At 40.3% G+C, this 25,885-nt stretch overlaps 1 protein-coding gene across 1 annotated transcript in view; it reads left to right on the top strand.

The window, feature by feature from the left end:
- The window catches only part of CNTN6 (contactin 6), a 218,940-nt gene that overhangs the window by 162,455 nt on the left and 30,600 nt on the right, over positions 1 to 25,885 (top strand). The window contains exons 10-12 of the mRNA XM_090022247.1: positions 3,811 to 3,940; positions 5,057 to 5,207; positions 23,312 to 23,439. Of these exons, the coding sequence (XP_089878373.1) occupies positions 3,811 to 3,940; positions 5,057 to 5,207; positions 23,312 to 23,439 (409 nt within the window). The remainder of the gene's footprint in view (positions 1 to 3,810; positions 3,941 to 5,056; positions 5,208 to 23,311; positions 23,440 to 25,885) is intronic.

The raw sequence follows: 25,885 nt of genomic DNA, 5'->3' as shown, positions 1-25,885 counted from the left end.
TGCCCTCTAAATTCTGCAGAGGCGATAGAGCCAGTCTAAAAAAGAAGTATCATAATAATAAAAATATCTGTTGTTCTTAGACTTGCTTTCAGTGATGGAATTTATATTTCCTATTGTGGGTTTCTTTCTCAGTGATCCGTTTTGGAGAGAATATTCCCTCTTGCTTTTGCAGATTTCTGCTTTACAATGTGGCTTTTATTGTCCCTGGAGGATGGTAATAGTTAGCCTTGAAATATTTGGTTTTAAGTTATGTTTGTAGTACAGAGCAGGGTTTATTATGTGCCAAGGAAAAATGAAGAAAAATAAATTCTTTTAATGCACAAAAACAAAAATCCAGGGCAAATTTATCCCCTGTACAGCCTCACTGATTTCAGCAGCACTCCACCAATGATTAAATTGGCCCAGTGTGAGCTAAAACTCAAGCTAAGCATATCAAATCTCCACTCCATAATCTGCGCTGGCTGCCTGCAGGTTTGCAAGGAGACTTTAAGATGTTGGTCTGGATGAGAGCTTTGCAACAGAACATTTTTCCTTTAGAAAATGCCAGTCTGCTGCAATTTAAATATCCTGCAGGAACATCTTGATTAGGGATCTTCACAGATGGAATATATCCTTTATGATCATAACTGGAGGACTCGATATGATTTTTATTCTATGACTAGCTAATTGCCCATCATGAATGGGGGAGAGTTTCAGGGAGTTACATGCCCTCCCCCCCCAACTCCGCTCACCCTTCGGGGCCAGCCACGTAAACAGTCCCACTGCTGCCACCACCTCCTTCTTCAGCTTCCAGCGCAGCAGCTCCCCACCGCCTGCCTCCACCTCCTCCCCGCGGAGCAGCACAGTTTCCCACCATCACCCTGCCTGAGGCATCAGTGGTGGCTCCTTCCCTCCCCCAACACCCGCCTCTACCTCCTCCTCCGGAGCAGCGGGGCTCTCACCTACCTGCCCAAGGCCGCAGTGGCTCTCTCCCTGCCTGATGAGGTGGAGCCCCTGCATCCACTTGCCGTCAGCCCTCTTGGCGGGCCATGCGCAGTGGACCAAAAGCGTTATGAATAGACAGACACACAGACAGACAGACATTAGATTACATTATTACATTATTACATTAGAATTGTGAAAGTCAGGTCGTTTTCATATTATTCACATAGTGATCATGTAGCCCTTAAGATACCAAAAATATTGAACTGTTGAGGCAGATGGGGTGTTATATATAATTACTATTTAGCTAACATCAAGAAACAGCACGTAACACAAAGACAATCTGAATACTGTTACCGTCTCACCTTGCTATATTTTCTGTCTCTGTCTTGGCCAAACTAAGACACGCAGCTGAGCCATTCCAAACCTAAATACTACATCACTATTTTTAATTTGTAGCATGATAGTACCAAGAGACTCAGGTCAATTAAGCTAAGCACCATATGTGAGGAATTTAGAGAGTCAGAAAACCACCAGGCAAACCATGAAAGACAGCCAAGGGGAGGAGGAAAGAGGTCAGAATAACAACACTTTTATGCTGGTTTTTTATGCCAATGAAGTCTCTCACACTTGTGAGAAACCCCGCTATGAGTCCTCCTACAGCCGTGCCACCATCCTTCTTCACAATGTCCCTTAAGGCAATTCCTGCCAACAGTTAAATGAGTAGCTAACCTCTTGACTGCCATTGTCTCAGTGTTTTCTTATACTCCTCCATTGCTGTTATCATGTTTCAGATACTTAGATTATAAACTGTATAAGGGATGCAGTATGTCTTTGTTCTGAGTTCATAAAACATGTAATACAATACAGTCCTGGTCCATGACAAGCTATCCTACATACAGTGGCAAAATAATATATATAAATATATATAATATATAACTATAGACAGTAAAATCCCTGTTATCTGGCATTTGAGTAACTGGAACACTGTTAACCAGAATTTTCAGCTGGTCAGTCAGATGCAGGCAGAGGGGAAGTGTGCGTGTGTGTGCAAGTGTGTGTGGGGGGGGAGAGCTTGCCTCAATGTGCGGCCTCCACCCCCCACCCCAGGCCCCGCTCTGCTGGTGGCTGCTACCCGGCCCCCCCGAGTCCCCACACTCTACATCCAGCCCAAAACCACCAGCCTCAGGTAACCAGCATTTTTAGGTACCTGGCACTCCCCATTCCCTACTTGTGCTGGATAACAGGGATTTTACTGTATATATTAATATATAATATATATTATAGTGCCACTATATCTAGGATAGCTTGTCATGGACCAGGACTCTGTTGTATCACATGCTTTATGAACTCAGAACAAAGACATATAACCATAATATACATATTCAATACAATAGTGCCACTCTATGTGTGTACACACACACACACACACACACTAATTATGCTAGAGGCAACTGTGCAGGCCTTAAAAACATGGGAAACAAAGCACACCATCTCTGTGGTACTTCTCTAGGTTGAGTTGATTACCCATGAGCTTCTCAGATGCTTTCTCTGTGAGCAAACAGGTACGGTAGTTTAAAGCACACCATGTTTTGTACGTGCACTAGCACATGCTATGAATTGAGGCTGTCTTAATGACGATGATGGTGGTGGTGAGATGATGATGTGATTGCTGGCAATGTCACTGTAGTTTCATAATTATGAAAAATGGAGCAGGAGGGTTTATTTAGAAGGTACTGGCCAAAGGGAATGTTAGCACCTGAGAGTAAGTTTGATGAAGCAGGGTAAGATAAAGAAAAGTTCAGGTATGGCAGTACAAATCGACTTTCTGAGAGGATGCAGGGAGGGTCCTGGAGCAAACAACCAAGAAGAGGAGGGGAGAGAGTCAAAAAGTACAAAATGAGACAGTGTGTTGCCATTCTGAGTGTCGGAGGCCCCACATTAGTGGCTGCTGGGTTTATTTCTGCCTGCTGAATCCCTGGATCTATCCTGGAGATCTGTTTTCTTTCCAAAATCTACATAGTTAAAGAAGGATGGTCATATATGCATCCTAGTATTCCTAGAAACAGGTCTTCCCAGATAATTCCTGGTTTTGAGGGACTAGGGAGGAGACAGGAGACAAAGAGGTTTTTTTTACTTCTTATGGTTTCTTATCCATACTTCACAGTAGCAAAGTGTCATCATGCTGTGCGGGGAGAGAGCGTGGGTTGGCGTGGCACTCCACAAATATTTGAAACCACGAATCGCAAATCCGTGAATAGCGAGGGTTTCCTGTATACGCGCTTCAGTTGCTTATAATAGGCATAACCCTACACTTGAAACACATGAATGAATCCCATTGCATTGAAGACAGTGGGACTACAGCATGTTTAAATGTTCTGATGAATTGAAAACTTGGGTTCTTATAGTATAACAGCCACCACACAGTGGGTGTGCCTACACATGCACTTTATTGTGCAGGAGCCTATTTTATGTGCATTAAAGCAGCATGTAAAAAACTGTGCTATTACGATAAGGTGCAGTAAAATAGGCTACTGCACATTAAGCATCACCTAAAAAGTGTGCACTTGCGCTACTGTGCATTAGTGCAACCTAATGTGCATTTAGTATCTCACACTGGAGTTCCTAAATTTAATGAGCATTCGGAAAAGCTCATTAATGTACATGGAGATGTGCCCAGTAGGTATTCTAATGCAGTTAGGTTTCATTTGTCGTTATCATTTTCCTCTTTTTTCCCCCACTTGGTTTTCATCAGCATCCCAAAATAAAATGTCAGCTTCTACATTGCGACAGAAGTGCACCTACATAGTAGTATGAGACACTCCTTTTATACTCAACTGCTCTAAGAATATGTTTGCTTTGTTTCGTTTCCCCCCCCCCTTGTATTAGGAGAGAATTCAAATAGAAAATGGAACGCTAACAATAACTATGTTGAACGTATCAGATTCTGGCCTTTATCAGTGTGTTGCAGAAAATAAATATGACACCATTTATGCCAATGCTGAGTTAAGAGTGATAGGTAAGTAGACGGGTCATTAAAAATAATCAGATACTGACCAGAATGGAAAATTAATTTCACAGTTCTGAAAGTAAGCAACGCAGGGACGGACTGAATACCCAAAAAATTATGTTCCTGAATATTTCTTTAAGTTCCACATGGCTGTTCAGTTTGACTGCTCCCCTTACTAGTTACTATTCATGGACATTTTGAAAAAAATGGGTTTGTTTGCCTAAATGTTTGGGAAAAGTATTTGCTTCGGGGGGAAAAAAAAAAAAAAGTCTATTCTTGTGAACAAATGTATATTCATGTGAAGAAAGTTGCTTGCTAAAGATGCTGTCCTGCCTTATTATGGGTAATTATTATTTATTATTCCACAATTTAAATTTCTCAGTCAAATTAGGGAGCAGAAATAATATTATGTGACATAAACAAATGCTACAGATAATGTCCAGTAAATAGGCTCAACATAGGGTTCAAAGAAACCCGTTGCCTGAAATCTGTTCATGTAGGGTGAAGTTTATCCCAGTGTAGAGGGCAGCATGAGGACTGGACGACATTCAGAGCCCACTGACACAATCAAAATGTGGCCTTTAATGGTACTTAAGTGTTGCATAGGCTGTGTGCTACCCCTCTGGATTAAGGGAGATTCCACCCGTTATGTATTTGACAAATGTTTGTGAACAACGAATGCATTTCAGAGCCCAGGATCAGTTCATGAACAGAAACAATATCATTGAATAGTTTATTTGCAATGAATAATCTACACTCTATAGACATGAATAGCATCAGCTAGATTCAGGCTTTGTGCTATTAATTCTGTGCACACAGTCCTTTTTCCATGCACCTCAATCCTGATAAAAAAAAAAGATCTTCTTTTCAGATCTTCAGACTGTCCTAAGCAAAGCTATCTGGGATACTATAGAAAGAGGAGTTGCTTTAATATTTTTTTGGCCAAAAGGGCATTATTAATACCAGAACACTGGATCACAGAAATCAAATAAACACTTGAATCCAAATCTGCAAAGGAAAAAAGCTACTGGATTCACATACTACACTGGAGAAAAAAAGATCATTTATTTTGTTTGATACCTCACATGCTTTTTGTTTTTCTCCTCCCTTCCTCTTCAAATCTAGCCTCTGCCCCTGATTTTTCCAAAACTCCTGTGAAGAAAATGTCTGTCGTTCAAGTTGGGGGTGAAGTTACTATTGGATGTAAACCAAATGCTTCTCCCAGGGCAGTTATTAACTGGAAAAAAGGCACAGAGGTTCTGCGACAGAACAAAAGGTACTTTAACAATTTGCTTACAGCATTGCTGGCATTTATTTGTGTTGGCCTTACCATCACTAGAATGCAGTTGAGTTGGCATCATGTTTGACAGCTCACTGGTAAAAGCTCTTGTGTCAATGGGCCTGTTCATCTAAAGGAGAAGCCATTCAGTCTGACCGAGAACATAGGCCATGTGTTTTGTTCAAATGTATATGGGTAATTGTAAATCACTGTGATCTATAATTCGGCAACATTCAACCTGTATTTCATTGTGATACCCTCTGGGTCCACTTGCTTTGCCATATGCAAAACCTCTGTGAATTGGCATCATGCAGAAATCAAAGTTTGAGGGAGAATGAAACTATGCCCAGGATGCACAGTACCTACATAGGTTGCATTTCAACCTTTGGTTTATATCAGCATCCCTAGAGGGTATAGAGCACAACTAAACCCCAAAAGAGAGTTTAACATCTTCTGTTTAAATGTGTAAACTATTATACAAGGTGAAAGTCAGTAGTGGTGGCCAGTAGTAGTAAGTCAAATATGATAAGTTAAAAAGCTAACAGAACGTCTTTGAATTATAAAGAAACATTGTCTGTATAATTTTTCAGCACTTACTAATTATGAGTAGTGGTCTGATTAATGCTTTCTCAGAGTTTTCATGTATTTACAATATATTATACAGTGTATTCAATCAAGCGCTTATTCAAAAGTGCTAGACTATAGGATGCAAAGAGAATATTAGCTTCTAAAGGTTGCAGAAAGGAAACTGTGAAGTTCGTTATACTGAATGATACAGATTGGCTAAACTTTATAAGGGATATTTGGCAATCCTAACCGATATGTATATTCATTACCTATTTTTAAAAATAAATCCTAGACAGAAGTGGCCATAACATTTCATTGGATTTCTATATTCTGTAACATTTAATTATTTATGATAGAGATAAGAATCCTTCACTTATGGGTAACCAAGACTGAAGGTCTCAAGAACTATTAATAAAAGTAAGCCACTGTATACTTTACATGAAAAAACAATGGCTTGAATTTTAAACGTGGATTCCTACAAGATATTTACAGTACCCCTTTAGGCCGTGAGATAACAGTTGGAGTACTCCTGATTATTAACTGATTAAGTAGCTATTGCCACATAGTTCTGGACAGTGGGATTCTTCAAGAATTCCCCCCCGTGAAATGAAGCAGAACACAGAAAATGAACTAAAGGTTGGTAATCTTGTAATTTTTATTCCTCATATAGTTAGCATCACAATAATATGCATCCACTCTCAAATAAAAAGTGAGCAGGGGAAACACACTCCATAGCTTTCTATATGTATGATTAAATCCTAGCAGGTCACATACAGTTGAACCATTTTAACTAAATGTTTCCCATTCTGTTCCTTTTCTATTTTATAGCATTTATAATCTCTAGGGATCTCTTTCCCCTCCTTTTTGAAAAGCTGGTTGGCATGTATTCAGAGAAAAAGGATATACCAGTCCTTCACAGTTCTGACAGGAGTACAGTGATGGACAAGTTGTTAAATAAGTCAAACCATATAACTCCTTTAGGATGACCTAGACAAATTCAATCTTTTGTTACGGAAATGGCGCTACCAGACCTTTGGTGTATATTTCACCCTAAAGCAAGAAAGATATTCATTTTTCCCCCTTCCTCTGCTCACCTCATGGTTTGATTTATTTGTGATAGCTCTGCTTAGTACCAGCACACATTCATGGTTTCACATAGTCTGAACAGACTACCTTTTAATTAATTTGGGGTATAAAAGCAAAGCTGAGGTAAGTGGGAAGCACTAATGAAATAAGAATCACCCTCTTGTCATTCTATAAAGAAATCTTGAAACATGATTTTAGATAGTCCACAGCAGGCATCTGCTGGATATTTCCCCGATCGTTGTTTCGGGTTTTTCTACATTGGACCCATGCATTTTTAACCTTTCTGGCTAGGGACAGAAGTTACACATAAACTGGTTTAAGTCATCAGAAACTGGGTTAAACCTGTAACAGAACAGAAGCTCAGTGCACATAAACCAGTTTCAAAAGGGCTGAAACTGGTCTAAGATAAGTACTTAACTGATTTGAGTCTAACCAGTTTATGAACCTTCTGCCCTGGACCCCTTCCTGGTTCCAGTTAAATCACGGCGCCCCCAGCATCCCAGCATGCCTTGCAGTCCTGGGCTGTGCTGTCTGCCCCAGGGTTTGGGTGTGGGGGGATTCCCTCCCCCCGCCCCGGGAAACCCCAGCAGGGGTCTGGGTCCAGGGAGGGGGGTTAAATGCCCCTTCATCCAAGTACAGAGCTGCCCTGCCCTACCAAATTTACTGGTGGCTGTGACTGGACTACAAATCCCAGAGGCACCTGGAAGCAGGAAGGGGAAGTGATGAGAAACCCTGCAGAGTCCTGCTGCTGTGATTGTGACCTGCAAATCCCAGAGAACTTGGGGGAAGCAGGAAGAGGAAGTGAATACACAGGCCATGCTGGCTATGTGCCAAGAGACATGCTCTAGTACCTGCCAACTTCTGGCCTGACCCATTACAGGCATTTAGCTGCATTTTCTAAATATAAAGTATGTGTCTGTTCAGTTGTTTCTCAGTTTAATCTCCACAGTTTAGACTAACCTGCAAAGACTGAATCAATTCAGCCTAGGTACAGACAATTTTTACTGTCCATACTTATTTCTGAGGCTAAACAGAGACCTCGTTCTGCCTTTGTTTTGGGGTTTATTTTATACTTTCAAAGCACAGATTCATTATCTTAAACCTCCTTCTGTCAGCTGAGACACATCAATACAATTTCTTAAGCCCAGAAAGTAATGACAGCTTCTCAAGCACAATATTTCCCAGAGCTCCTACCTTGTTGGCACTCTGTTCCTCGAACAAGGCTCTGGTAGCTGATGGTTTGCCTCCACCATTTTGTATACAATATATATTCCTGGCCATATGCTTCTTACCATTTATCAGAAGAGGTATAGAGGGAAATTATTGAAAAGACAAACCTCCCCCCCCCCAAAAAACACTCCTTTTTAATACTCCTGTGGAAATAAGACAAGCACATGCAATTCCAGTTATATCATAACCTATTAGAGATCTTCCAGTGACTGCAGCCAGATACAGAACCAACATCCTCTGATATAGTATACGAACCCATTCAGTAGATCACATGGCCTCATGTGCCCTAAGCTTGTATAGTAACTTCTGTGTTGGCTTTCTGTAATGAGAAGTTAAATGAAGGTTCAGAATACTTTAATTTAGTGTAGTTTGGGGGTTTGAGTCTATTCTTATCTTATCCTTTTTGGTCCTCCACCGCTAATAGTTTTGCATAGCTTTGATGAGATTCCTTAACCCCAGTAACTTATCAGTGCCTGTATGCTTGTAAAGAAGAAAGTTCATTTCCCCTTCTAGCTTTTAAATAGAGCACTTGAAGTACAGGCATTAGCAATCAGGGCAGTCCCAGATATCTTAGGCAGCATCTCTAAGTCAACATGAATACAAATTAAGCTCATCTCTTGATGAAATTCTAATTTTACTTAGGGAACCAATGGAATTGATTCCACATCTGCTAAATTTGATTAATCACTTCAGCTCTATTCCTAGCTAACAAGTAAAATGACAGAAATCAAAGGCAAAGCTTTGCCTGCCTGCTTTCAGTGGCCATGTATTGCTTGTTCTGAATTCACCTATTGAGATATGAAAATGCAAGCAAAACATCAGACTGCTAGTCAGAATCACTTTGAATTTTCCTCTAGAAGAAAACATTAAATACCAAACATACTGTGCTCAATTGACAACATCATCATTACACTGCCCTCGAGGGAATGCCACGAGCTGCAAGAAGTACTTGGATTTTAAACTTATATTTCATTCGAAAAGCACAATGGTATCTCTTTATGGGAGGATGGCAGACCATGTATTACTGCAAAAGCATGTAAGAAGAAAAGATTATGGGATTTTCTAATATACTTATTTGTTAATGACTCAGGAGCTACCCTGCTTGCCCTGAATTATGCACAAATATAGGCTTGATCCTACAAATACTTTTGCATATTCTTAATTTTTAATGTCTTAATGGTGCTATAGAATTTAATAGGGCTGCTCACATACTTGAAGATAAGCTTCTCCAGAGGTAGTTGTTACAGGTATCAGGTCTCTAGCTTACACCCAAGGATGTGGGAACCCTAAGACGGTGACAGCACATGTCTGAGGAGTTTTGCATTCATAAGAACATTAGAAAATTGCTCCAAGAGCTTTTAATAATTTCTCTTGTTCTCTAGGCTCCATCAGTATGTTCCCAGTCATTTCTCTTCCTGTCAATCTCTGTCTTTTCTGTAAGATAAGACAGATGATAGGGGAGCAGAGGAAGCACTAGTGGGTGAAAGAGAAGAGAAAAGAGAGATACTGGGAGAAGAAATGAGCAGGGACAAGGAAAGAAAGGGGAAGAACCTCCTTTTTCCTAATCCTATCCTTTCTGCTTTGTCATCTGTCTTTCTACCATGCCTGCTTTGTTTCAATTTGAAGCCACTCCACTGACATTTACTGAGAAGGAAGAATGTGACTCCCATTTCTATCTGACCCCATGAAATGATGGTGGGCAACAAAAATAAAATTAATACAGCAGTGGGAAATAGGAAGTGACTTTCCTTTCCTTTCCCTTCCTTAGAGAGTGCCATAATGGAACAAGCCAGTAAGCATAATTTTATTCTGTATTACTGACTATTTAATGCAATAGTGTTTAGTACTTCAGGTAGCATGAGCATCAAATAGGCAAATGAACCATATGTTCTCATGCTTAAGGAACAATGACAACCTGCATAATCCTGGACCTACTGCAATTTCCCTTCTGCACATTGGCTTTGTAATATAATTTTAAATTGTTCATATTCATCTCCTTGGAGCCTTGTTAAGGTGATTCTTTCTGAGGGTGTTATGCTACATACTGAAGATGTCCCAAGCAATCTGTCACTCCTATCATGTCAAATGGAGCTGTAACAAGTTGAAATCCTGTGAGTGTCAGCAATATGCCTTCTGTCTCTGTCTCTCTCCAAGGTTTGTAATCTACCCTTGATTCATGCACATACTCTTGAAGACAGAGGAGGACAAGATTTCAGGAAGAGCCTTGTCAAAGTTACTAAGGCAGCTGACAGTTCAAGGCGTATGAAGCTAGACTACTGGTTCTGAGTCTTGACTAGGAAGAAGTCATTAGAGACTTTGTAGAGACTGGTTTCAGTGCAAGAAGCTGGAGATGGATTGGAGTTAGTCTAGGAGAGGAAATTCCAAACAGCAGTTGTAGGGAGGACATTCAGTGATCTGAGAGATAAGGAAGTTGGACGGTAGTTAGATGCAATTAGATTCATGGATTTTTGTTTTTAAGATGTTTGTTCTGTGAGTAGAGGCAGCCAGAAGGCAAGGAGAACCGAAGGTGAACAGTAAGGGTGGGGATGAGACAGGGCACAAAAGAAATAAGGAGATGGTGTCACTGGGGCTAGTAGTGGGAATGGAAGAAGAAGGCAGACAAAAAGAGTTGCATCTGTGATGTGTGGGAGGAAGGCATTGTAGGGGGGTGGAAAGGAAGGCAAGGAAAGGGGAGGAAGAAAGTCATATCACTGTCAAATGTTGTTGGTAGAAATGGTAAAATTCTGTGCAAGGGGAGAAGGATCAAAAGATTTGAAGATTGCCTCCCAGGTAACGAGAAGACAGCCAGGATTGTGGGCATAGGAGTCAATCAGATCAGAGAAGAGTTGTTTAAGTAGCTATGTGGCAGAACTCAAGGAGGAAAGAAAGCAGTCAAGGGAGTAAAAGAAGTTGCAAGATAGGATTTCTGTACAGGATGCTCCACGGCATGAGAACAGAAGCAGAGGAAGCAGACATGCAGGGGTGATGCAAGACTCGGCTGGTTGCACAAATCTTGCAGTGACAAAGAGAAAGAAGGGCGGGGAAGAGTGAAGCATGGAGAGCATAGCTTTATCAGCATGACTAAAGCATAATAGAACATGGATTTACAAATTAATGTAATTAGTATAATTCAACTGAAAAAATGACAGTACTTTGACATTATAGTTTATCAGTGGTGTAGCAGGAAATCATGCCAAATTGCACATGTGTCTGTGCACATGTGTATGTACAGGCAAGTCTGTACACATAGCTACATACTTAGACACATGTATGTGAATATGCTTGCAAAGTGTCCATGTTACATGATGTCCAGACCCTGCAAATTAGGCTAATACTGATCATATGTAGATAATATGGCCTGCTTGCACATACAGAAAAGAACAGAATATTTTAGGGACAGCAGCAATTCTGATTTTACTACATGATGGGCAAGTCTATATGTGCAATGAATGCACACAAATAAACTCTGGAGCTTATTGCTCAAGAGTTTTTTGCTCCCAGGCATGCCATTTGAACATGCGCTTGGGAGCAAAAACTCCAGAGCAATGTGGAGCCCTGTCGCAGGATCCCTGGGCTGGCTGCTCTGATGGGGCTCCTTGTGATGTAAAGAGGTGGCTGGGACATCAGGGTGCTTCAGTGGGGGGGTTGTCTGCCAGCTAGCTCCTTGCTGAAGCACCCTCATGTCCCAGCCAGACCCTCTGCAGCACATGGAGGAGCAGCCCTGGCCAGCCTCCATGTGCTGTGCTTGAATAAACTCTGGAGCTAATTGCTCTGGAATTTTTTTGCTCCCAAGCACATGTTGAAACGGTATGCCTGGGAGCAAAAAACTCCTGAGCAATAAGCTCTAGAGTTTATTTGTGTGCATTCATTGCACATGTAGACTTGCCTGCCATCTAGCTCTGTGCTGAAGCAGCCTCATGCCCAAGCCAGCCCCGTCACCATCTACACATGCATGTAAGTGCAGTAATTTACTGCACCGTTGGATAGTACTTGTGTCTGATGGGATTATCCAAATGGCACAGTAAACTAGCCTACACCAGTCTAATTGCAATTCATAGGTGATGCTTTACTGTGCAGTAAATTAGTTTAGATATGCCCTCTGACAAACAAGGACAAGAGAAACTTTCTGGGCATAAAATAAACCCTCACACCGAGGGTCACACGAAGCCCTATGAACCCTTTAAATCCCACCTAAGTCTCATATTAAGGGCCTAACTTTGCACCATCATTGAATTTGGATTCATTTGCAACTGTATCTGAACTCCTAATAATACTTGAGACATAGAATGATCAATGGTGGGATTAGAGTTAATAATAGCAGTGTGGGCAAGGAGTCATGTGGTGGGTAAGATTTTCTCTAGGGTGCCTAAGTTGTTAATACCTTTCAAAACCAGTGGCATTTACCAGCAAACAGGGAAAATTGGCGGGCCCTCTTTCTGACAATTACATTTGACATTTTGTACTTCTACTCTCACTGTAGCATTTGACAACTAGTAAACTTCAATTCTTCCATTCTCAGTAGCAAACCAGTTTATTTCTACACTCAGAATACTGCTTGGCTATAGTGATCGTGCTGTCCTGTGTCCTCTCTACATGAGACAGGATTGTACTGGAGAAAACGCCTTCCTTTCTGAGCTGGACCAGCTGAGTCATGGAGTGTGGTTCTTGATTGAATCAGGAGCGATTCCAGTTCTCTCTCACTGATAGGCAGTGACTGTCTCAAGCTAAATGCTACGTGTAGCTTTCAATAAGGTGCCAGTCATTTGTAGAGCCAGTCCCAGACAATTGGGTTGCACAGACCTTCTCACAGATTCACAGAAGTTTAGAGCTGGAAGGGGCCTCGTGAGATCATCGGGTCCAGCCCCCCTGCTCTCGGTTGGTTCTTGATTACTCGTGTTGGATAGAATTGATTGCTTGGTCTGGGGTCAGGAAGGTATCCTTTCTACACAGATAGCCTGAAAAAGGCATGTGGTTGTGGGGGTTTTCTTGGCTTGGATAGATTGCTGTTTTCTCAGTGATTTTTTTTTTTAGACTAAGAAGGGTAGCTCCATTTCCAGTTGAAGTATTGGACCATTTATGAGCTGCTGAAATATTGTCTCTAAGGGCAACTGTGTTGTCAAAACTTTAAGGGCAGGGACCCTATGGCAGTCTCCCAGATCTCTCTTAGAATGAGAAGGCAGAGTGGGGATAAATCACAGTGTGTGAACAACCTTAATACTGAACATAGAGGGAGGATGGGGCATCCCTGCTCTTCTGTCTGGTTCTCTCCAGAGGAAAAGACCAAGGGAGCCAGCAGTTGGTTGAAAGTGCGACTGTGCTTACAGGCAGTTGGATCCTATATTTACAATACTGAATCCTGCCACTATATACCCAAGCTTTTAGACTATAGTTACACTGAATAGTGAGCTACTGGTTAATAATAGGTCCACTATGCTTTGGTGGGGAAAGAAAAAACAAACCTAAATCTGGTCAGTGTTCAAAGGACCTCGAGGTAAGGCTGGTGTTGCCTATGCTGAATGGGAAAACTTTGAAACAGAACTTTTATCTTTATGGGAATGCCATCTCCTGACCATATTGCATTTTGCCTGTAAGCTTCATTATGCAGTAAAACTCCTTCCTGAGGTCTGTATGTGTTTGCATAAAGCAAATATTTGCGTTCACAAATTGTGCAGAGATTCTACTCCCCAAGTAGTGTAAAAAATTAGCAAAAATAATATGCCTGCTTTTTAATTAGCGCAGAGCCCTGTTTTGTTATCACATTATTATTGCTAATAATATTCTTTATTTAAATATTTTAATAAGACTATTCAATTAGATATTGTAACTTTGTTTTGATCCAAATAATTAACATTGGGCTTACTGGTATTTATTTTGTTTGCACTTAATTGTGCCTGTCGATTTTGAAGCTCATTAATATCAGCTTGCAGATAAGGAAAGTCCTCTTTTTGCAACCTAGTTTATTAAGTAGCAATGCTATTAGCATATAAATTATATTGTGAATAGTAGAAACAGGTATAAAGATTGTTGAGATATAACAAACAATTGGATCTCAGAATGAACCCAGTGAAACCTTTAACTAAAACTGAAGTAGTCATCATAAGGAGCAATTCATTCTCATTTACACCTATATAAATCCCTAGTGATTTTGTTGTCTTCAGTGAAGTTATGAGAGATTTTTTTCTCCAAGTTCTCTTGCTTTCTTTCATCATTTTAAACCAGTCTGTCTCATATTTATCAATCTTTGTGAACTTCAACAGTCAGTCAAAAATCTCACGGTCCACTGTATATTCTTTAGCGAGAACTCCAGACAATTTACCAGTTAATATTCTAACCATAAACATAAGAAAGGATGGTCTTGTGGTTAAATAAGGCAGTGAACTGAGACTCAGAAAAGCCAGGATTTAAACCCATTCCTTCTGAGTGATCTTGGACAAATGAAAATTTTGTTGCGCTTCATTTCATCATCTCTTCAGTGTCTCCTTGGAGAGTTAGGGATGATGCATGCAGTAGCTATTGTGAAGCGCTAATATATACTGCTGATAGAAGACTGGGTGAGGTAAAAGAGACCTGGGCAGAGTCTCTATATGCTTGGCTATTTTTTTTAAACAGGGCTACTAATAGGTTTATAAACTTTAAATGCCCTTTTCTTAAAAAAAATAAAAAATCTGGCTCCAGGCCTTCATTTGGCATGCATTTTCCTTGATTGGATGTGCAATTCAGATAATAACATGCACTATTAGCTAACAATTTTATTTGTGCATAGGGCCAAATTAAAGCTATGTACAGGTATTATATTTCTATCAGGAGAATTGCTGCTTTCCCAGGAGAAACTATGAGCATCCATTCAATTTCTCCCAGGGGAAACATGCCTCCTGGGGGAGAAAAATTTTCCACATAAATACCTGGAAGATCTCCCTTGCAAAAGAGATCCTCAGACAAAAATGAACACCTGTAAACACCCTAGGCCACCCTGACTGTGTAGGCACATCACAACATGAGGCATCTCATAATTTTTCCAACGTCAGTCTAACTCTTTCTGAAGTGATGAGAACAAAATGGCCACTTCCACCCACATAGGGCATTTATAAATACAACCTTCCTCCAGAGAGCCAAAGAACTCCATTTCCTTTCTTATCTAACTTATCCCAGCTGCTGGGGTGCACCTATTACATAGCTATACTGGGCCTGCCTTTGCTTTGCCCCCTGCTTCTGTTTGGGTAGTATTGGTGCAGCAAATCAGAGCAGTCATCCATGGAGTTAACATCACTTTGAAATGCTTGCAGGAGTTTATATTGCTCCGTATTATTGTTTCAGGATGCTGGCAGACTCCAACAGATGTTGCTGTGCTTCTTCCCCCCTCCCCCCAGCTTCAATTCATAATCTATTATTTTGTTTTTACAACTAAAGCTGAAACTTTGACCCATGCCATAATTCAAATCTGCTTTTGCACACAATTGCCAGAGTGCTGCCTTCACTTGCAGCAATCATGCATATAGTTAGAACCCGAATTGCAGACTTTATATTTAAGTCAATTGCATTTTGGATTGTCTCAGTTGCACTCAGCTTACATGATACAAATTATTGTAATTAAAAAGGCCTGATTTTGAGAACAATCTCCTGTTAGAAACTGCATGGCTTGTTCCATTCAGCCACAATGTTACTGCTGGTTTTACCAGTGCTACTCCGGTGATTTCAGTGGCATTACATCTGTATCAGGCTGGGGAGATATGCACATTGCACATGTTTGTATCTGTGTATGAAAGCTCCATCCATAACTAAAGAAAATAAGCTGAATAACCTGGAAGGAAAAAAACTGCCTCTGCTTCACTTTAAAATTTAATGAGTTGATACCTGCCGCCTTTTACAAAATTTTTTATATATCAGCCTTGTTGAATACATACTGTTCTTTCATGCTCTTGAGATCAAAGGAAATAGCCATCCATAATCTTTTGTTTACATGAGACAATACCTTCCAGAAATGATTTGTTCGGCCCAGTTAATTAGAAATTATAAGCATTATGCTGCTTGGTTTCTTAAGTTCTTTACATAAAAGAAGTATGTGTGACAGTTTTAATAAGCGATTTGCCTGTTTCTCAGACTTCTGTCTCCTGAACAGAAGGTGGAAAGCTGTCTTTTTAATCAGAACAGTAAGGGAATTGACTTAGGTGAAGATCTAGGATGTTTTTTTTCCCCCTTTCTCTTGCCACATATGACCACAGGCACCTGGCTATGTACTTTTAGATTTCTGGTTTTTAAACCAAAGTTGTCCTTGGGTCACTCTTTCTGGAGTGACGAGAACAAGGTAATAGGGTGATGGTGTCACCGCCACCCCGATCACTGAATGAAATTGCCCTGTGCTCCTGTGTGTTCAGAAAGCATGTCAGAGCCAAACTGAAAAGCATTGCATTGTGGAGGCACGCAGGGAAGCTCTACCTGATGGTGGCTGGCATTTATTTACCAGGCTGCCACCACCATGTAATGAATCTTTTCATGCACATCTGTCTTCAGGAGGTATGTCGGCACCCAACTGGGTGCAGTAGAAATGGTGCACCTGCCTGAGAACCACCATTTTACGTTTATAGAAACATAGGGCTGAAAATGACCTTGGAGTCATCTAGGGGCCAAAGCCCTACTTAGGCATGTGACCTTGGGGTCCAAGCCCTACTTAGGCAGGATCCCTTTCAAACCATCCCAGACAAATGTTTATCTAACCTGAGGTTCTTTGGTCTAAAAAAGATATCACATCTACCCAACTAAATAGTTGGTCTAAAAAAATATGATATCTACCCAAAGAACATTACCTGCATATGTCCTTAGACCAATACGGCTACAACCAACAGCCCTATCTAACCTTTTTTTCCCCCAATGATGGATATTCCTCTCTCTCTCCATGCAGACACAGACAGCATTTGGTTTCCATTCTCTTTATAACAACTCTTTTTGAATGTCAGAATTGTTATCTTCAAATTCCTTCCTTAGTTTTCTCTTCCCCAAATGTAATAATTCTCTCTCCTCAGTCTTCTCTTCTGTGAATTAAATAATTCTAGTTCTTTTAACATTTCCTCATCATATATTTTCCAGACCTCTAAGTATTGCGTTGCTTTCCTCCAAGCTCTTCCAAGTTAACTCACTTTTCTTGAAGTGTGGAATCCTAAACTGGAAAAGTGAGGCCTCACCAGAGTCACTTTCTCTGGCGTGCCTATAACACAGCCCAGTATCCTCTTGGCCTTTTCTGCAGATCTTTTAAACATGTCTCCATTTACAGATGGCTGGAATTTGGAATGAAATGAGCTTCTCAGCAAGAAAACTGATTCTCTGTTCAGGTTCTGGTTCAACAAGGTTTTTTTTTTTCATTTAAGCTTGACTCTAGGCATTTGAAGTCACAATCACTAACTTATATCTAGGCTCATGCTTATCCATTTTGCCCCTTAAAAAAAACGAAACTAGTTTATTCCTGGGACAGACAACTGCATTGGAAGAGAAAATATTTTGTATTACATTGGACTTTAAATGTGACATCCTTGTTTACCTTGGTCAAAATTACATTGACTTTGGATGCAAATGCTACCAATTATTATAACCACCAAAAAATTTGTGAAGAGTTATGGCTTTGTGGTAAACATTTTAGGGGCAAGGTATGATCACATGCTATAGCTTCCTCTTCCATCATTTGCTAACATCTTCAGTGAACTTTGTATCTATACAGATGGCAGAAAGATGCCATCCAGATTACTTCACTGAGTGAAATTCTGAGTTTCTAGACATCAACAGGAACATTTTCATTAACATCAGTATTATAGCCACTATTTTCTGCATGTATTTAAAATCTGTCTTTCTGCCTTTCTTTCATGCTGCTCTGCATTCCCATCCTTGTCCAGAACAAACTTTGATACATCTCGAAATGACTCATACTTGTCCATTTAATTCCCTTCCCTGGTAACTAATTACTTATGTGGCTATAGTTGTTGTTCCACTGACCAAGAGCCTGTTGGGCATTTGGTCATCATTGTGATGATATTAGTTGTGGATTTTCCTGTTTTGGATTTCTACATGGCAGGGTGGCCCACAGGCAGGCTGTCATCTTCAACCCCTGTCATCTTCCATTGCATCTGAACTGGCCATAGCTGCTGCGGTTACTTGATGCACAGACAGGGTATTAGGAGTTCTGCAGAATGTGGCTGTGGCAACCATCATCAAACTATGGACCACATAACACTCTGTCCGCTATACCAATTTGACAGTGACATTGCAAAGATACATTCCCTTTCCTCAAGAGCATTAGACTGGTTAACTAACTTTAAACTGGACTTATAAGTGTTGCTTCAAGTCACCCATACAAAAGAAGAACTTGTGTGTCCATTACCCTTTTAAATAAATTGTGTCTGCATGCCCTGTGCATAGGGTGAGAAAGCTTCCTAAGTTTTAAGCATTGTGGATCCTGATTCTGAAAACAACTCTTAAACTTATCTCATGTCACAGTTTCTCTTTACCAGCAAAGAGTTGAATCAGTCAAGGGAGAGCATTTCCAGTTTTAAGATGGCTGATCATTTAACTACAACTGTATGACGGTAGGCCAGTGATTATTTGCCCAATAGCTGAATGGGCATTATGCAATCTGAATGGATAAGCATCTGTGCAGCCAAGAGGCTACGAATAATATTTCCTAATCATTGGTGCTCAACTCCACTTGATTCATCAGAAAATTAGAAATTTGCCCAGCAGAGGTTAAGGGAATGAGCCATTTCAGGAATCTCTCTCAGAGTGGGATTAATTTCCAAATTAGGGTGAGTTTCAAGCTCTGTTCGGCTTGGTAGAATGGGGCTCTGAATAATCCCACACCTTCTGGTCTCCCCCTGGAACGTGCCCATTGTCACATGCTTTCATTGCAATTCATGCAGCGGGATGTTGAAGATTGTTTCACAACCTTCTCTGTATCTAGAATATGTCTTTATTTGTGTATGAATAGAATCTGTATTGAATAAGCATCAGTACATTCGATGGGGCCTTCTAACATCTTTTTATGCCACTCTAGCAGCACAAAGGAGACTTAAAATTGCTGTAAATAATGGAACGCCTTTGGCATGGGGATGGCATAGCTCTGTCTACAATACATCACCTATGTCCCAGCATCGCAAACATGTTCACACAATGCTCCAAGGCCTCTAGTATCTATTTTAAACTTGCTTTAAACTACCCCAAAGTTGCTACAAATTACATTTGAGAATTAAACTATCCACCTGCTGACCTACATTGGAAATAATGTAAAGCAACTTTTATATTCCCAATCCCTGATATAGACAGTGCTAAACATAGCTGTGGCACACTCAAAGATCCAACCCTATACACAGCCGAGTGATTAATCTTTCTTTGGATAGAGCATTTCTTTAGAGCTCTGTTTGCTTAGGCTGTAGCTCTTAGGAATAGGGATTGTGTTTTTGTTCTGTATTTGCATACCACCTAACCCAATGGCATCCTGATCGATGGCTGGAGCTTCTACAACCTCCTGCACTACAAATAATACATACATGATATTTGATGGCTCACTCAGAATTTTAACTCAAGCGTACTGTGGGTGAACATATGCTAATCCACAGCTGAAATATCCCTTTAACACTGACTGTACAGCCTCTATATCTGCACATACTTTGCTAATTAATCAGCTGAATCAACTGTTTTATCACCAGGAATTTTTAATAGCAATGTTTATCTGCAGCTGTGGCACTCATTTTGAATGCCTCAGATGCTGGCAGAAGAGGAAATGAAAGATTTTGCTAATGCCCTATGTTCATATTTACTTAAATCCATCCTCCAGACACTAGCAGCAGGTATTTCTCCCAAGGGAGAGTGAAAATGAGACCATTTTGTCCTATTTTGATGTACAGCTTAATAATGTCAATTAGAAGGTGCCAGTTCCTTCTGATGCGTGCAGTCGCTCTTCCCTGAAAATGTCAGCTAGATCCATAATTCCAGCTCCTAGTTTCATATTTTGCCAGCTCCAGTTTGATATGTGGATATCTGATGGAACGACTGTTAAGTCCAAATTTATTTTCTTAGCCTAGCATTAATTGTTTGCATGCAAAAGCTGCACCATCATCATCAAGGTAACAAGAGTATTCATTGAAGGCCAGTTTCCTTCCTCTCTCTCTCCAAAGCCTGGGGACAAAAGTTTCTTTCCGGATAATTCAGAACAGCAGTACAGCCACGCTGTGGCAGCTATTATAATTGGCTGCCCCAGATGCGGCTATATTCTTGCACAGCAGAGCTCAGTGGATGACACCGCTATCCTTTCTTTGCTCCTTCTTCAAAGTGTACCATGTAGCAGCACAGAAGTGCCCCCACTGCAGCTCCACTATGCATGGGGAGTGCAGACTCGGAGTTAGCTAAAGGTTTTTCCTCTCTAGGAGCAACCCTTCAAGTGAGGTAGGATCTGAAGGGTGTATAAAAGGTGAAATTGGAGTGGTGTCCCTGGGCTTAGCACATAAGCTGAGATATTCAAACACCTGGCAGTGTTGTTGAAGAAGCCCATAATGCTTTTAGCAGGCATCACATCTGTCAAATACTTCAGATTAAGGAGAGTCAAAACTACTAAGTTTAAAGTGTTCAAGGCAAGGCAAATTCCCAGAACGTACTGGAACAATTCTCAGAGCAACACTACTAGTTGAAAATATTCCCTGTTTACTGGTGGTCACAAATGTATTCCCATTCACAGAATTTGGGATATTTTTTTTTCCTTCACTACTCCCTATGGCCTAGGCCAGCTTTCAGCATAGCCCCGTGCAATAGAAAGGGCACAGATTCTGTCACTGTAGGATCCTTGCTCAAATCATCTTAATGTCTTCATTGCATTTCCCTTGTTTGTGGAGAGACATTGTACTCTGATACTTTGCTTAGCGAACGAACCATTGATAGCTGAAGTTTTTTAACGTGTCCAAGTCATGTGAGATCTATGACAAGGGAACATAGCCAAGCAGCCCTCTCCCCTTCCAAACTCTTCACGTTCTGGGAACTGAACAGGGAGAATAACCACCATGAACTACACCTGGTGGAAATGGCAGTGAATTTAATCAGCTCTGAGGCATACACAATTCTCTTTCTGATTCAGCAATAGAAGCGAATAGAAAAAACCCTCTCAAGCACCCCCTACAAAGGCTAGCTTCCCTCCTGACACCTGATCATGCAGCACACTAAACACAGGTGTAAGAGCTCCCTGTCATTTGACAGTTAGCTGAACACAGCCTGTGATAATTATCCCCAAATTGGGTGCCTGGCTTCACTCAAGTCAGAGTTTGCTTTTGCACTTTGCTGCGTGGCTGTGCTGCAAGATGGATTATTATTTCCATTTCAGCACAATTGGGGCCAGGTTCTGTGTTCAGTTACAGAGATCTTCTCTCAAGTACATGAGCAGATGAGAACTGCAATCATGTGACGGAGAGTGAAACATGGCCTATTGTGTACTATGCATGGAAATGCAAGACTATAAATACAAGGTTGGAATACAACAAGATAGTGTAATGTTTTGTATATGTTTAATGGATGTGCTATTGCCCTCAACTTCCACTTGTGCTCTAGTTATTGCTCATTTGCTTTAATAATTTATTTCATCATCTAAATTTATGTTGTAAGTAATAAATATTGAATACTCAGGCTGTGAAGAATGACTTGGATATTTTTCTAATATAAAAGGACTTTTTATTAGATTTAAAAGCCAATTAAATCAAGGATTAAAAAAAACAACAAAAAATTCCCCTCATATTTTATTTGAAGTGTTTGTGGTACTCGTAAACTCACGGCTGATGTTAGTATTGCCACTTTCAGAGGACTTTCATATTTCACGTGCATTTATGACAATCTCTCTTGGTATTCATAATTAAAGGAAGCAACACAGGGTAAAAGTCATTGCTTAAGCTCTCAAAATTTCAATAGCAAAAGCTCAGGTTAGACCATCTGCTGATTTACACCCTGAAAAACTACACTGACCTGAATGGGTATAAATCAGTGCAGAATTTGGTCCATAAAATCCCAAACTAGTGTTTTATATTGCTCAAGAATTTTTTATGCACTTTCATTGGTTTTTTTCTGGTGTATATTTCTCCATCTACAGCCACAAACCTTTCCATTTTCTTTGTTGGTCTCAAAATATTTCTAAGTATAATCAAGGCAGTACCCCCAAAGTCAGCACATAATAAAACAAGCCAAAACATAGCCACTAAGACTATGTACAAACAGTCAAAAAGCCCAAGGCTGAATCAGTTCAATCTTTGCAGGTCTAAGCTGCGTGGACTGAACTGATAAGCAAGTGTATAGATGTTCACTTTTGATTCTGGAAATACATCTATATGCCTGCAGTGGCCTGGGTCAAAAACTGGGGGGCGGGGGAAGAGGCAGGGGAGTGGGGACTAGAGCACACCTCCCTGCTGGGCTGGAGCAGACAGCTTGGGCCAAGGCTCGCCCGCCCACCCTAAGAGGAGGGGCTTGCAGGGGAGGCAGAAAGCATCCTGGGGTGCTGGCGGACTGCGAGTTAACTTGAATCTGGAGGGGATCTGGGACAGAAGTTCAATAAACTGATTTAACCGAAAACAGGTTCATCTTAAACCAGTTTGGACCGTTTTGAAAGTGGGTTATATATACTAAACTTCTGTTGTGTTACAGATTTGAACTGTTTTCTGATCACTTATACTGGTTTATGTGTATCCCTAGACTAAAAGGGAAATTTCTTAAGGCAAAATGAGAAAGCTGACCATTTTATGTTGTTTTCATTGCTTGTGAGATGGTGTTTCAGGGTCTTACCTAGACTAATAACTTTTAATAAAACTGACCAAATTGCATAGGGTGTCTGTCCTCATATCTCACATTATGGATTGCTTACCATGTGGGTCAGGAAAAACAATGCCCATGGTATAATATAATACTATTTGGGGCATTATTGGGATGTTATTTCATCTTCTGAAAGATCTAAAACTGACCACAAAAGGACATGGGGAAGGTGACTAGATGGATTGATGGTCAATTCCAGTTATGTCCAAGTTATGCTACTAATACAGAGATCATTAATAAAACCCATGTGAAAAATTAGTTGATCAGCTTGTCATAGGAAAGCATATACATACCTAATGTATTTAAATATTAAAAGGTGCGTACTGTGTTCTTATTACAGTTCTTGGAAAAGAAGTCAGAACAGCATCCTGTACAGCCAATACACTTCTTTTTTTTTTCCCCAGGATCACTATGCTAGCAGATGGAAGTCTGAAGATATATAACATAACCAAATCAGATGCAGGAGTATATACTTGTATAGCAACAAATCAATTTGGAATTGCCAGGAACTCAGGGAACCTGATTGTGAAAGGTATTTTATTGTCTTCATTTGTGCATTATGAATATTGGAAATGTACATGCATATTTGATGAAACAAAGATCGTTCTATTACAGCTATGATACAAGGTTTAAACTAAAATGGTATGCTGGAACAGATGTAGACAGCAACTAAAAAAGAAATGCCCGACTTATCCACTAGTAGTGACTATTTGGTGTTATTTTTAGAAGATAATACTTGCCACAAAACCTTGGTCATTTATGGCAGTGCACTGGGTATCAGCAGTATTATTAAATCAGTTTTCTAAGAACTAGAGGAGAAGAAATTTGGCAAGAAGTCAACACCTCCCTTCCAATATGCAACAGGAATCATCATCATCTTCATCATCATTTATTCTTTATATTAAAAACACTTAGAAATCTCATAATCCCATTCTGCTAGGTACCGTTTAAACCCAGAACCCCCAAGAGCTCACTATCTTTGTCTAGGACAGGAAAAAAGTCTTAAAATCTAAGGCTGTGAGCCTTTCTGTTCTCCAATAAATACTTATAATGTATACTGGACCTTAGTTCAAAAAAAGATATTGTATCTTCCTCAAAAGGATGGAAATTTTGAAGCTGAATGAAAATTGTATTCTAGTAAATGAGAAAACCACTATAAAAACCTGTTCCTCTGTCCCATTTGATGCATCCCACTGAAGCTACAGGGAGATGACAAGGGAATTGTCTTAGCCATTCCTACTGTTTCCAATTCTTCATATTTTTAAATACTCCCCTACATACTTTCCCAAGGAACAAAAGGAGCAGTTGTGGAATTGCAGAAGTTCTACTTTTCTTGAAGCTTAACACCTAAGCCTGCAAATTCATGCATGTCATTTCACAGCCCACCCAACAGCTAAAAATATGTAATTCTCAGGGGAATAATCTGAGCTGCTAACTAGCTAGAAATGTTTGCATTACTAAGCAAGTCATTTTACTTTTCCTGTTATCGCCTCTCCTCCCCCTGGAAAAACACCCTGCGTATTAGCCAAACTTTTAATCCTCTTCTCAGAAAGAAAGAAGAAAAAAAAAATCGACTTGATGTCACTTTGTGAGACATCATTATGAACTTGTCAGAGGCAGGTTACATTATGACAAGTCTGATCTGAAGAGAAAGAGTGATATAACTTGATGGGATGTGTCAAAATGCAACTACTGAGTTAATATGTGAAAACTATATCCCTACTGATAGTTTTTGGGAAATTGAACCAAAATATTACTTTCTGGTGCCCATATAAGCTACTCATTTTTTTTTTTAAATCCCTCATGAACAAGGGGATATTTTCAGTCTTCCCATCCCCAAAATCATCCATGCACTGAATTCAGAGGTGGTTTGCCATATTAGTCTGAAAACAGGAAGAAGGCAGGGCTGGATGACGCCTTTCAGACTAATTGTTTCAGAGAGACCTGAGCTTTTGCAAGCAACAACCTGCTTCACTGGATTCTGTTATGCTCTGATGAAGCAGGCAGTTGCCTACGGAAGTCCATGCCCTCAGTTAGTCTCTAAGGTGCCACTGTGCCCTACTATTTTTAAGTATCCAGATTCTACAGAATCCTCACGTCAATGGGTGATAAACCCAAGAGTTGAAGAATAATGCTTTACATTAAGGTGACTGACATTCAGCACTAGCCCTCAGCATAAAAAGGAATTTCACTCTCCATGAGCAGCTAAAAATGTGCAGGTGATGATGAGACCACAGCATGATATCTCCACCTGTGATTGTCAACTTTAACGTCTCTGAGTTCATAGCAGTGATCTGGGGTGCACCGTGTACCACGAGGTGTATGAATATGGGGTTTTTTCATTGTAAAAAAGGTATGCTAAGATGCCAACTCTGAATGCAGACACACTATACATCAGTTGAGTGTGATTTATAGGGGTACATTTTACTCTTGCCTTAGGTAATATTACCTTTCTTTAAAACACAGGCAAAGTGCACCAAACCAGTCTAAATTATGTCTGCATTAGACGTGGTGCTAGCATAACTACTCTGATGGCTGAAATGCTCACACAAAGTATAGGTGTTTCCTCTGCCAATTTGCCATCTCATGGCTAGTCCATGTAAAGAGTAGGAACATATTACTGCTACCAGATAATGAAGACATTCCCTCACTTCAATACTGAGCACTTGCACTTTGTTGCCAAAAAGATTTTTGGGTTCTGTCTCTACTGATGAGTGGGTGGGATGAGTCATTACACAAATCTTAGAGTCAGCACAGAGGAAAGCATAGCAAGTTCAAGACTTTCCCTCTGTCCTGCTATCTGATTGTGATTGCAATTCTTAATATAAATGATTTCTCATACACATACCTAACATTTAACATCCAGTGGTAAAGTTGAAAAGGTTGACAAGAAGGTAACTTCTTTATCAGTAGGAACGTCTATACGAGCAGCTAGCTGCACAGTGTCTAATTCTGCTGTGCAGTAGCGTGTAGGGCAA

The sequence above is a fragment of the Crocodylus siamensis genome, chromosome 11, assembly GCF_052110815.1.
Source record: "Crocodylus siamensis isolate JL-2025a chromosome 11, ASM5211081v1, whole genome shotgun sequence".
Classification (NCBI taxonomy): Eukaryota; Metazoa; Chordata; order Crocodylia; family Crocodylidae; genus Crocodylus; species Crocodylus siamensis.
Note: the sequence above shows the minus strand (reverse complement) of the source record. Positions and strands in the feature narration are given on the sequence as shown.